General features: G+C 36.5%; 1 protein-coding gene across 1 annotated transcript in view; it reads left to right on the forward strand.

Moving 5' to 3' along the window:
• The first annotated feature begins 557 nt into the window (after positions 1 to 557).
• The window catches only part of TASOR2 (transcription activation suppressor family member 2), a 103,695-nt gene continuing 89,808 nt past the window's right edge, over positions 558 to 14,444 (forward strand). Inside the window, exon 1 of the mRNA XM_074269425.1 lies at positions 558 to 1,497. Within this exon, the coding sequence (XP_074125526.1) occupies positions 1,410 to 1,497 (88 nt within the window). The 5' untranslated portion in view covers positions 558 to 1,409. The remainder of the gene's footprint in view (positions 1,498 to 14,444) is intronic.

Here is a 14,444-nt window from a genome sequence, read left to right on the forward strand (position 1 = left end):
TGGGGGGGAGGGGTTCGAGTTTTCTGCTCGCTGTTTTTTTTTGTTTGTTTGTTTGTTTGGGTTTTTTTGCCCATCTCCAAGATGAGGTGTTCAGAGTTGATAGTGTATAAGGCCTCTTCTAATTCGACACTTCTATACTTGCCCGTTATACACTCAAGAAAAATCAAGTAAGTACAGTGCCTGTATGTATGGTGAAAAGATGACATGTTCAAAACCGCTAAAGAGGAGGCCCCGTGAGGTTGGTTTTTGTGTCGCCCACGGCGACTCGCTCCGTGTTGGGGCCAGACTTTTAATAAGCACCTGACACACCCACTTCCCGTTACTTTATAGAGAAATGGGGGAATACGAGACCCTATGGCAGCCAAGCTGGGTTCTGGCAGCCGCGAGTCCGCCGCGACAGAAGGATGAAATCCCCATACAAAGAGGCTTTTTTTGGGCTTGGTTTCTTGGCAACTCTCCCACTCTCGGCCTTCCTTTTCCGACAGTTGTGCTTCCGTTTCCGCCCTCCTTTCCTTTTGTCTCTCCTTTTCTTTCTCCTCCACCTTCTCCCCGCCCCCACCCATCCACCCCCGCCTCTACCCAGCTGAGCTCCAGATCCTCGCTAACCCCATACTACGGAAGGGGAGGAAAACAACTTTAGGGGCAGAGGGACTGTGGGGACTCGCGGGGCGAGACCGGCGGAGTGGGGTCGGTTTGGCAGCCGCCTGGCTCGGTCCCGGACGCCGAGGGAGCCCCGCCCTGCGTTGGGAGTGCGCTGTTGCGCTAGGATGCCCGCCCACGCATGACGCCACAGTTCAGTTTTCACTTTCTTTTTTTTCCTACTCCCGGTCTCGAAGGTTTCACTTCCGGTTGCTCAGTGACACCGAAGCCAACCCTCTCAAAGGCGGTCGACATGTTTCCTTTGGTTAGGTAGAAGAAAGGGTTGCTTTCTTTCTCTTTCTCGAAAACGAAAGATTTTTCAAAACCGTCTCCTCGCCAACCTCCGTCTCCCAATCTTTGGGTCGATTTCTTGTTGACTCCTTTTTTTGGGACAATCCATCATCCCGACTGCTGGGATCGCGCGGCAGCCACGATTCAGCCCAGGTGCTGAAACTCCCCAGCTCCTTTCCGTCCTCGCAGCTCCACCCCCATCTTCCGCTCCCGTGCGCCCTTGGACTGAGGACGAGAGTGAAGGAAGGGCCGGCGGGGGGAGGGCAACTGGGGGCTCGGCCCTGCGTAGAGGGGAGACGCGAAGGGGGAGGGAGGCCCATGAAGCCTTAGAAACAAAAGCCGAGGCTCGACGAAAACGCTGGAGAGCCGCGTGGAGCGCCTCCTGGTTATTGTGGAGATGAAACTCGTCTTCTAGTAGAGAGAAAGAAGTCTCATCCTTTAGCCACGAGATTCAGCGTGCGCATGTTAGGAAGGAAGTAATGAAACCTAACAGCTTGGGAGAGGAAATGAACAATGACCTGGAGACTAGGGGCACCTCGGCAGTGGCGCTAACGGCACCCGAGACAGGTGAGAACCCCGGCGCTTTGGGGGCCCGCTGATGTGCGCCCTGTGACAGGTGGACGAAGGGCCCGAGTAAAACTGCGTTGCTTGGGAGCAGGCCGTGAAGAGACGCAAAGACCGATCTGCTGACGTCGGAGAGGGTCTTTTATCAGTCGTAGTTGGGGGGTTTGGGGCATTAAAGACAGATTCAGCACCGGCTTTGCCTCTTGGGTTCCATTATACCGCTTAGATTCACTTGCCCGACCCTTTTAAGAGGAGTGGCTTTTGTTTGGTGTCTTTGTGATTGGATTGTTGCGGAGAAAAATCGTGGTCCATTTGGAAAAACTAAACAAAACGAAGGTTTTGTTTGCCGAGGACCCGGGCTTCAGTCCGGCCTTCTTGTCTGGCCTTGGACATGTCCTGTACCCGATTTGGGCCTAAAATTGAGTTTGGACCAAATGGACTTTAAAGTCCCCTTCACCTTTAAATCTGTAATCTTGGGAGGAGCGTTGGACTTCTGATTGTTACCCATTCTGAACCTGGAGCTTTTTTGCCTTTCACAAGGTACGGGATGAGACTTGGGCTTACATCTATATAACTTGATTATTTGGATTGTTTTCGAAGCTTGCGGAGGAAAAAAAGGTCAGTAATGGTATCAGATGACAGGGCCAGGGAGGATGACCACCTTTGTCGTTATTATACAAATTCAATTTAATTTTCAACCAGCATATTCTACTTGGGAACGAAGGAAAACAACATGCTTTTTAAATATTGTCTAATTTGAATCTCATAACAACCTTGTGAGGTACATACAGTTGAGGTTACACTCATTTTACAGGTTTGGAAACTGATACTGATAGAGGTTAAACAGCTTTGTCAGGGTAATTTATCCAGTAAAGGTCTAAATCTGAATTTGAACTCAGGTCTTACAAATTCCAGACCCACCTTAAAGTGCTATCCTGCTGTCTTTTAAGCACCTCAGTAAAATAGGAGTGGTACTTGGAGTTTAAAAAGTCAAATGAACACATCTTTGCCCTGTGGACCTGTGTGAGAGAGGGATAGCTTCCTTTTAATCATTTCATAAGTAAACGAGAAGACATTTTGATAATGAACTGTCTACAATTCTAGATGCTCTACATTCTATAAATATGGCAAGAAATACTTAGTGATCATTCCTGTCATTGAACTTAAACAGTCCTGTATATTTTATTTTGATTTTTGGCAGTTTATGTAGAGTCAACATTTCTTTTGGAATTGACAATTTGCAATTTATGGTTTTTTAATTGGAGATAGTCAAAGAGTGCTTCATTCTATTAAAAAACAATTTTCTAAAAGAGGATTAGAGGGAAAGCTCTTTATTTATACAAAATAATATGCATATGTGTTTTATATTATAGATGTTCCACATTGGCTAAACGTTGCTAATTTTAAAAATCATTTGATTACCATCTTTTTGCTTTGTAGAAACACTTTTTATGTAGATTTTCCAAAATAAATTCAGAGGCAGGTCATTTCTCTCCCTTCTTCCCTTTCCTTGGATACCCTCACTCTGCAAGCATCATACTTTTATTTATTTATTTATTTTTGGGTTGGGGCAGTTGGGGTTAAGTGACTTGCCCAGGGTCACACAGCTAGGAAGTGTTAAGTGTCTGAGGTCAGATTTGAACTCAAGTCCTCCTGACTTCAGGACTGGTGCTCTATCCACTGGGCCACCTAGCTGCCCCAGTAGTATCATATCTTAATATAGACCTACTTAATATATGGTTTGCCCAAACTATGACTTTAGGCCAGCTTGAATTTGGGTTGCAGGAACCTGTATTCTAGTTGACTCAAGTTTTTATTAAGCTATATGATACTGAGCAAATCACTTAGCTCTCCTAACCTCTTTCTTTATCTGTATATAGATGTAACAATAATTGTATTATCTCTTAGGTTGTTGTGAGTCAAAAATTTTAAGATTTGCTATATGTGAGTAGTAAGAGTTTAATATGCATTTATCAAATGAAATATGTACAGTGAGTGCTTTTGACTTTAAAGTACTATATAAATACTAGCTATTATTAACTAAAATTAATGTTTTGATAATTTGCATTATGCATGAATGTAAACCTGGTAAACCTTTGATGATTTTCAGATTAAAGGAGGATTGGTATCAACAATAACATTTCTAGTACCCATCCTACTTTACATTCTGTTTATTGAGCAAATATTGTTCAAGCAAATAATTGTCAAGTATTGGACACATCCTTGACAATTCACTTCATTAAGTCTTTTATTTTAATTAAAAATGCATATTATTAATGCCTTTTGTCTTTACATCAGAGTTATTTCAACTCCCTCCTCCAGATTGAACTCTCCCTTGTGAAAAAAGAAAGAATATGCAAAAACATCCAATACTGTGACTACATCTGACAGTCTATACAAAATACTGTTGTAGTAGTCCCCCACCTCTCTGCCAAGAGGGAAGAGGTATGTTTTGTTATCTGTTCTCTGGGACCATCATTGAGCTTTCTTTTATTCAGAGTTTGATTTCCTTTTAATTTATATTGCTGACTTTTTCATTGACATTGTTGTAGTCAATGTTGTCTATCTGGTCTTCTTAGCTCTGCTTCTTATACTCTGCATCAGTTCCTCCAGATCTTCCCATGCTTCTCTGAATTCCATATATTCATCATTTCTTATTGCACAGTCATATTACATTTCATTCATATGCCAATATTTTCTCATATAATTCACAGTTGATGGGCAGCTGCCATTTTTTTCAGTAGTATGCTTCCAAAAAGAATATATGAATATTTTGATAAAAAATGGATGTTTGTTTCTAATTTTAACTTTGTCCGGTACATATATCCTGTAATGGGAGTCCTCACTTGAAGAATTTTAATTTATTCACTTTTATTGTATATAGTCAATACCCTGTAATGGGATTCCTCACTTGAAAATTTTTAATTTTATTCACTTTTACTGTATATATTCAAAACTGAAATCCAGAATGATCAGACCATTTCACTGTTCCAGCAACACTGAATCTCAGTATGCCTTTTTTTACAGCCTTCTCCAATGCATACTGTTACTATCATGTTTTCTCTTTGCCAATTTGTATGGTGTGAGGTAAAGCCTCAGTTGTTAATTTGCATTTACTATTAGAGATTTAGAATATTTTTTCATGTAATTTATAATTTGTATTTTGGAGGTGTAAAAACTTTATCATATTCTTTGACCTCTTGTACATTGAGAAATAATTCTTGGTGGTACATATTTGCATCAGTTGCTTTTGTCTTTTGGATAACAGTTTCTTTTATATTTGATGTAAATATTTTTTCTCACTATCATTATTCTTCTAATTCTGTTTTTATAGCTGTAAAAGTTTTAATAGTTTTATGTAGCTGTCTATTTCATCTTCTTTGATGTGATTTTTGGGGGTTTTTTTGCTTTAAAAATTCTTTTCCTAGCCATAATTGGAAAATAGATAATTTTCTACTAAAAAAATAATAATTAATAGTGTGTTCTTTTGCAATCAGTTGTTTGCACAGTTATCTATTTTGAGTTGATTGTGATATGTGATATGATATTTAATTGCTCTAAGCCTGATTTCTGCCAAAAAACTTTCTAAGTTTTCCAGAGCCTTTTCAAAAAAAGGGAATCCTTCTGATGGTGATTTATGTGTTTGATTTTTTTTATCAGTAAGATGACATAGTTATTTGTCAAATACTGTTTCACCACCTTGATAGGCTTCTCACAGAATCAGAGGAATATAGATTTGCAAACCCCAATTTAGGAATATATCCATCCCCTCAAATTTAACTCTGTTGAATTTTTATATATGTGGTATATTTCTTGCAGATAAATTATTTAGGTTTTTTTTTTTTTTAATCCTTTCTGTTCATTCTCTTAATTTCTTCTGTATATTGAATGAGTTTATATCATTCACATTCTTGATTTGATAGATTTATTTTTTCTTCCATCTTAATATTACAATGTTTTATCTCTTTGTCCTCATCCCTATCTTTTCAAAAGGTCAAAGAAACTGATTAGGATTAAGATGAACAATATGTAATTTGAATTATCGGATTTCAACCATTTCCTCTTTCCCTGTTCCAGATTACTAGGTTTTAGCTTTTGTCTCTATTCTTTTAAGTCTTCATTAGTATTAATTCATAGTTGATTTATTTTCAAAGAATCGCAGAATTTAGGGATTGAAATGGATCTCATTTGTTTTCTTGTCCAAACAATATATGAAATAATATTCATTTATTCATAGTCAACAAATCAAGATCTTTGGAATTATTTCCTCCATCAACTCAAGCGTCTCTGTCTGTCTGTCTCTGTTTTTTTTTTTTTTTTTTTTTTTTTTGCTGAGGCAATTGGGGTTAAGTGACTTGCCCAGGGTCACAGAGCCAAAAAGTGTTGTGTCTGAGATCATATTTGAACTCAGGTCCTCCTGACTTGAGGGCTGGTGCTCTATCTACTGCGCCACCTACCTACCCCTCAACCCTCTTTTTAAAAAAGAGATTTTACTTTGTTTTCTTTCCTTGTTCTTGCCTAATTTCTTATTTTTGTATTTCTATGCATTACTCCTCCCTCCCCCATCAACCTTTCCTTGCAAGTCTCAGGTTCACGAGGTGTCTGTTCTCCATACCTTCATGTTTATAAAATCTTCCCAGTTATACCCAAATTATGAGAAATAATGATGTTGTCCTATCCTCTTCATTCCATTTATAGTATTTAGTATTTGCCTCTCCCCCTCTCATTTAAAAAAATATATATTATTTCATTTTTCCAGTTACATGTAAAGATATAGATTCCAACATTCATTTTTGTAAGATTTTTGAGTTCCAATTTTTTCTTCCTCTCTTCCTTCTTCCCAAGACAGTAAGTTATACATGTAGTCATTTTAAACTTATTTCCATATTAGTCATGCTGTAAAAGAAAAATCTGAACAAAAGGAGAAAATCATGAGAAAAACAAACAAAAGTGAAAATAGTATGCTTCTGTCCACATTCACCTCCATAGTTCTCTCTGCATGTGAAAGGCAATTTTTATACCAAGTCTACTGGAATTGTCTTGGCTCACTATTGCTAAGAAGAGCTAAGTCTAATCATAGTTGATTATCACTTAATCTTGCTATTACTGGGACAGTATTCTGGTTCTACTCACTTTACTCAGCAGAAGTTCATCTGTTTTCAGGCCTTTCTGAAATCATCCTGCTCATCTTTTCTTTTAGAACAATATTCCATTACATTCATATACTATAACTTATTCAAGTATTTGCCAGTTGATACCCCTCTCCTTTCCTTAAAACATATACATATACTTAAGCCCTAAGGTTTTTCCCCCAGTTTTATTCATAAAGATAAGACAGTTGCACTCTTAAGGAATGATTGTTTTCTCAGATAGATTGTAAGTAAGCACTTTTATCATTTAATTCATTTAAATTGCTTTAAATTGTTTATCTTTGTAGTTTCATTCCTTTTTGTTTAAAAAAAAATTACAACTTATTTTTTTTTTCCTCAACTGATGGCTTGTAAATATGATTGATTCTATTAAAGTTTGATCTTTTCTAGGATTTTATTCAGTTTTGCAGGATATCATTTTTAGTTGTAGGTTATTTTGCATTTTGATGTGCTAGTCTAAATTTTCCAATTTATAAATTGCAGAATTTTTTTTTCCTTTTGGAATTATATCTAAGGATTCTTGTAATCTCACAGTAGTTTTTCATTTTATTAGGAGTTTCCTTGTTATGACAATAGTTTGTTGATTTTGGATAATTGATTAAATATACTATTTATTACTTTGGGATTTATCTTGCATATATAACTGTTAGAGTTACTGTTACTCCTGTCCCTTAGTGCTGGATTTTAGGTAAGAGTAGAGATTTACTGACCTCCCTTTAATCCCTTAGTTTAGGATACAATTAAAAATCCTGACTCAATACCATTTTTAACTTGTCCCCTCAGGCATTTTTGAAGTGTGGGGCACTTAAAGTAGGTATGGAGGTTTTGGCCTGAGTACTTGAGGCTGGGATACTTGCACTTTCTCTCCTTTACTCCTCCACTGTTTTAGCTGGGAAACTTTTACTGGAATTGGAGTTATCCAAGCATTTTCTCCTTGCAGCCCCTCTCCCATTTCGTTGGTCAGGCTCTCTGTTCTCTGACAGTATTAAGACTGTTTAGACAACCTAGAGATTGGATACGGCAGGAAATCTCTTGTCCTCAACCTAAAATCTTTGTCTCCCTTCCTCCTCCTCTTCCCCCCTAGAAGTTTCCCAGTATCTGTTTAGATCCAGATTATAGCATGGTCTTTTGGTTGAGACTGCTTTACTGATTTGATGTTAAATCTGTTTCAGTGACCACATATTTATTAAGCACCTACTGTGTGCCTGGCATTGTTTTGCATCCATTTGGGCGACAAATATACCGATATGTCTAGGCTCCCTTCCAGACTTCCTCTGCTGCGCCCCAGCTTTTTCTTACCTGATAGCTTTCTTAGTGGATGGCTCCTCCCAGAACCTCTGTTGGAGGAGGATGTCCTCTTCAGTCTTTTCTCTTTCCAGACTGCCTCTTTAGAGTGCTTCTGCCTTCGTCTCCCCCTTTCCTCCCAAATATATTTGAGTTTCCTTTATGTGTAGTCTTTCTCATTCGTATGATCTTTTAGGCCAGGGACAGTATTTGTATTCCTTATACTTTACACCCTGGCTTTTTGTAATCCTTGTAAGCACTTAACTAAATGTTAATTGACATATTCATGTGTAGATATATGCAGAATAAATGTAAAATACCTATCAAACAGTTAAGGACCTAATAATAGTTAGGGTAGTGGTTAGCCTTATCTGGAAGGAGCTTCCTCTAGGTTATTATGCTTGATCTGAGTCTTGAAAGATTTAAAAGATTCTATCCTTCGCCATCCAGCTTTTAAAATTTTTCCTTTTCAGAAAATTGCATAATGAAGTTCTTGTTCCTATCTTTGGGGGTGAAAGACTGAGGAGTCTTTGAGACCTAGGTTGTGATCTTAGAGGATTGGGAGTGTAGTTGTACCCTCTATGGAAATAAGGACTTTCAGTGGGGTTTAAGGAAGAAAGATAATGAATTCAGTTTAAAAAAAAAAAAAAGAAAGAAAGAAAAGAAAAGAAAACTCATAACAGATAAGCATAATCAAATAAAATAAATTTCCATATTGGCCTTGTCCAAAAATGTTTGTCTTATTCTGCATATTAAATCTGTCATCTCTAATAGAAGGACTGGTACCATGCTTTATTTTTGATCATCTGGAATCATGGTTTGTAATTGCATTACTCAGTCTCAGTTTTCTTTATAATTTTGTAGTGATTGTATAAATTATTTTGTTCACTTTATGCTGCACCAAGTTTTCCTAATTTCCTTGAAATTTGTCCATTTACTCATTTTTCATGGTGAAATAACATTCTGTGGTTTTCAAATTTTTATTTATTTATTTTTTTGCTGAGACTATTGGGGTTCAATGATTTGCCCAGAGTCACACCACATAGTTTTAAGTGTCTGAGGTCAGATTAGAAATCAGATCCTCCTGACTTCAGGACTGGTGCTCTATCCACTGCACCACCTAGCTGCCCCATGCTGTTTTTATACCATAAATTTTTTTTAGCTACTTCCTAATAAAGAACCGTCTCCTGTTGCTCTCTCCCACCCCCCATTTGCAGTTCTTAGCTTCTTTTAAAAGAACTGCTATAAATGTATAGAGGCTCTCTTCCAAATAGCTTTCTGAAATGTCTGTACTAATTCACAGCTCTACAAACTGCATCAGTATACCTTTTTTTAAAAAATCATATCCTTGCTAGCATTTGGTAATTTTCTCTTTTGTTATTATCATCAATGTGCTGGATATAATGTAGAATCTCAGAATTGCTTTATTTTTCATTTCCCCAATTTTTACTTATCCTGGGCAAATCACTTAACCTTGTTTGTTGCTTTAGTTCACCATAAGTAAACTAGAGAAGGAAGTGGCAGACCATTCCAGTTATCTGCTAAGAAAACCCCAAATGGACTGATTGGAACAGTTCAACAAGGCTTAGACAAATATATTGTACTATAGGCAGACACTTCTTGCTTTGTGTAAATTTGCATTCTGAAAATTTGGCTTTATGTCAAATATTGTGAAAGAAATGTGCTTTCCTAAAAATACCTGTGTGGACTCTATTGGACAAAAGGAAATGGAGAAAAACCAACACGCACAGCTGCCACAGCTAGTTCCCGCTACTTTTTACCCCCACCTCTTTCTTCACCCCTGGAAGTCATGTACCCTCTCCTGCTTGTGTCCATATCCAGCGCCCCCCCCCCCCAAAATGTTGTTTCCCTCTTGACTCTGACCTATGTTTCTCATTTGTCTGCCCCCAACCCTCCCATGTATCCTTGAACCATGTGGCTAGCCTTTTCTCTCCATACACATTACATAAAAATTGCTATATAATCTACAGAATGGTCTACTTAGTAAAGTAAAATTGTCTATACTAAAATAAGGTCCAGATGTATAAGTAAACTTTATGAAAATGTCTACATCATATAAAAACTAGAGGAGAATGGAAGGAAGGACTTTTTAGATTTATGATTTGGGGAAAACTTCCTAATCAGATGTGAGATAGAGGTCATAAAAGACAAAAATAGATTTTTACTGCATAAAGCAAAAAACATTTTCCTGAACAAATTGAATGTAAGAAGAGGAACAATGGGCAAAAAATTTTTATCAGGTATTTTTGATAAATACTTGATATTTAAGACATAGGGAATTAATAAGACATGAGAGATAACATAAGACCATGAATGTTTCTAGTGGATAAGTGGTCAAAGGATATGAAAAAAAAAAAAAAAAAAAAAGAAACCAAAACAAGAAATTTCCACGAGTTTCAAATGATCAATGATCATATGGAAAAATGCTATAATATATTGAGAGATGCAAATTTATACAACTCAGGTTTCACTTCACAAATCAAGTGGCAGAAGTAATAAAAGATGTAAATAGTCAACAACAGAGAGATTGTGAGAAGAGAAGCATACCAACATATTGGTGAATATCTAAATTGGTTCAAACATTCTGAAAAGCATGATAGCAAAATGACTAAATTGTTTATAGCTTTTTGACTCAGCATTGCCATTTGATGTCTGTTTACACCTAAATGAGATGGGGTAGGGGTAAAATTAGTGACAGAAGAAAAGATCCCATATCTATCTATCTGTCTCTATGAAAATAGCAAGAAACTAGAAACAAAGTATATTCATCAGTTGGGAATGACTGAACAAACTTAAAGGAATATTACTTTGCTCTAAAAAAAACCCCCAAAAAACCAATCCCTGAAAATAAAGAATGCAGAGAAATTTAGTATTGTTAGTCATTGAACTATAATTAGAAGAGATCTCAAATACCCTTTAACCCTCTCATTTTATTGATGAAACTTGAGCCCTTGGAAAGACAATTGAATTGTTCAACACTATCAGAGGCAGAATTGGGAGTACTTCTATGGAGAGAGTGCAAAGACGAAGGGAACAATGTTATATGATTAATATGTAATATGAAGAAAAGCCACTCTAATAAAACTCATATTAGTGCATTGAAAATTGCAGAATACTGATGAAAAACATCTTCCTATAAATATAAGGAGAAGAGATATAGGTCTGAAGTAAGGTAATGTAGGCTTATTAGCATGATCGTTATGTCAATTTGATTTGCTCTTACCTGTTATAAAATAAGATTCTGTAGGGAGAGGGACTGGGAAAGAGGCATGATATTTTAAAATTTTTGATATTTTTAAAGAAGCAGGTGTTTTTAAAAAGCATCCCCATGTTCAAAATGGGGAAATAGATGAAACAATTTACACCATTTAAAAATAATTATAATTTTTTCTAGCAGAGTAGAACATGCAGCTCATGTTTGGCAGAAATATACTTTGTGCATATTATCATTTTGTGATCTTCATGGATATACCTGTCCTTCTGTCAAAAGTTAGAGAATTTTAGAGCTGCCCCATCCTGACACTGAGGCCACACTCCCCTCTCTCTGGGTTGGCATCACTTGCCTGGAAGGCTTTCACAGTTCTTGATGATGAGGGCCTGTGTCTTATCATGGTGCCTGTACTGACCTGTTGCTATTATGGGCATGGACACCAAAAGTCCCTGCGGGGAAACCCCACCTCTCCATCTACTGCTTCTCAAAGGGTGGCAGTCTGTCATCCTTATACTCTTCTCCTCTCAGTAATCATGTATCCCAGACTTAAGAATAAATCCCTCTTTCCCTCTCTTCTTATCTGCTCCTTCACCTCTTTTTACCTCAGTCTGACTTGACTGGTCCCAGTGTCCTTCCTGACCCTGGAGTCTTTGGCCCAATGTTAAACTATTGATTCATTTTAAACTACTTCTCTTTATAGTTTTTCCATCTTGTGGTTCTCCCTGAGACTAGGCTCCTCCCTGATGACACTATCTACCCCAGATATTTTTGGTGGTATCTTTGCTGATTCCCTGAAGATTGTCAGAATGGTTTTGGCTCCCCAATGTCACTTCTGGTCTCACCTTGCACTGTGGTCACTCAGTTAAGCACATGTTTTCTCAGGTTTACTTTATCCCCCTTATCACTCAATTCAGGTTTTGGTGTCTGTTACCTACTGACCTGTGGGATAATTTCCCCTCCTTGTTGATTATGTTAGTGCCTACCTCCCATATTTTCTTCATCCCATGAAAAAATTTATGTCATCGAATATTAACCTGTAACACCTCATTGCAGCAGAACACTTCTACCAGTCAAACTGCCCCTTTTTTAGTCTCCATTGCTGATCCCTATCACATTCTATCTGTGACTCAGTTCCAGAGCTCTGTTTTGGTGTTTCTCTCTACATCTCTTATTTGGTAAGTTTGTTAATTCTTAGATGCAGATTATTCCCAGGAACAGATATTATGGAATAAATAGTCCTGGGCTATCCTGAGCTCGAGTCCCATATGCCCTTATATTGTTTTTTTTTTTTTCTTTCAAGTTAACAGGCATTTATTAATATGTGCCAGATACTGTATTGGGACTGGGAATATATGTGTGTGTATATATATATATATATATATATATATATATATATATATATATATATATATATATATATATATACACACATACATACATACATACACACATACATATACAAGCTAAAACAAAGACAGTCTCTGCCCTTAAATAGTTTTTTTTTAATATCATTTAAAATTTTGTTAACTCTTGTTAACTAAAGCAAAAAGCTTTAGAAAAGATTCAAAGAATTGAAGTCCTCTACTGACAACAATATTGTGTCATTGTCAAGTATTTCTTTTTCCAAAATTCATTAAACCTACTTTTCTTCAAACTGAATGGCCATTAGTATATTGCTACTATAATAAGAATTTACATTCTTTTTTTAAAAAATTACATATACATCATACAATGCCTTTACATATTTAAGATCTGTAGTATGATTTATATTTAGTATACAAACACATTCAATTGTTATATACATAACATAATTGTTATGTATATAATTCTTTAGTTTTTCTCAAGACAATTTACCAGACATCGTTGGCTTAGCACATAGTAGGTACTTTAAAATTTTTTTCTATGTAATAGTATCTTATTTTCCTCCCACAGATACATGACAAAAAAAAATTATAGTATTCATTTTTGCTAGATTCTGAGTTCCAAAGTTTTTCCTTCCCTGTCTACTTTCTTCTGAAGAAGGTAGTCAGTTTGATCTAGTTTACATATGTGCATAGTTTATATAGTTTACATGTAAAATATATTTCTATATTAGTCCCAGTTGTGAATATATAATTCTTTAAAGAATATAAACTTGTTGAATGTAAATTGTTAGCACTACTGTCTATCTACCCAGGTTACTTATACCTTCGGAAGCTAATAATTAATGTGCAACAAGAAAAAGGTATTTACACACATATATTGTATCTAGGTTATATTGTAACACATGTAAAATGTATGGGATTACCTGCCATCGGGGGGAGGGAGTGGAGGGAGGGAGGGGATAATTTGGAAAAATGAATTAAAAAAAAAAAAGAATATAAACTTGTGCATATGTATACATATATTAAACATATATATGTATATTTTTATAAATACCCACATACACATGAATAAAAACTCCATCTTCTCTCTTTGCCCATCTTCACAAACAAGTTTTAGAAACACTTGACTATTAAAAGGAGTACTTGGTGGTGTTTCTTGACTTTTGATGATAAGTAAATAAAAATAGCCTGCAGAAGTTATCATGAAATAGATTTTTGCAAATAAGTTGACAAATCCAATGGCCCTTTCTCAACTTTCATTCTCCTTGATCTCTTTGTAGTCCTTGACACTATTCTCCTTGATTATTTCTTTTCTGTAGGTTTTTGGGACCCCATTCTCTCCTGATTCTCCTCCTATCTTTCTGACTGGTCCTTCTCTTATCTCCTCTACTGGATCTTCTTCTAGAACATAAACTTCTTTCTCTTTTCCCTTTATGCTACTTCACTTAGGGATCTCATCAGCTCTCTCAAATCTCTCTGCTACTCTCTGTGCTTTCTGATTATTCAATCTAGCTTCTTTCCTGACCTCTAATCTCTCATCTCCAGCTATTTTATAGACATCTTGAACTGAATATTCAGCAAACATCTTAAACTCAGCATGTCCAAAACAGCCATTATCTTTCCCTCAAATTTTTCCTGACCCCTTTAGCTTCCCTATTACTACAGAGCAGAGGTGTCAGATGATAGCTGCTACCATCAGGTTACAACATAATTGGGAAAATGTTTAACAAAATAAAAACACAACAAATAATGATATAATTTGTTCTTTTCTAAATTAATATAAATCCAGTAAGAATCCCTTTTTATATGAATTTGACATCACTGCTGTAGGGGGCAATACCATCCTCCCTATTTCTTGCATCCAGTTTGTTGCTAAGATCTGTTAACTTCACAATTGTGTCTTTGTAGTTTGCCTTTTTC

Source organism: Sminthopsis crassicaudata, chromosome 5 (genome assembly GCF_048593235.1).
Source record: "Sminthopsis crassicaudata isolate SCR6 chromosome 5, ASM4859323v1, whole genome shotgun sequence".
NCBI lineage: Eukaryota > Metazoa > Chordata > Mammalia > Dasyuromorphia > Dasyuridae > Sminthopsis > Sminthopsis crassicaudata.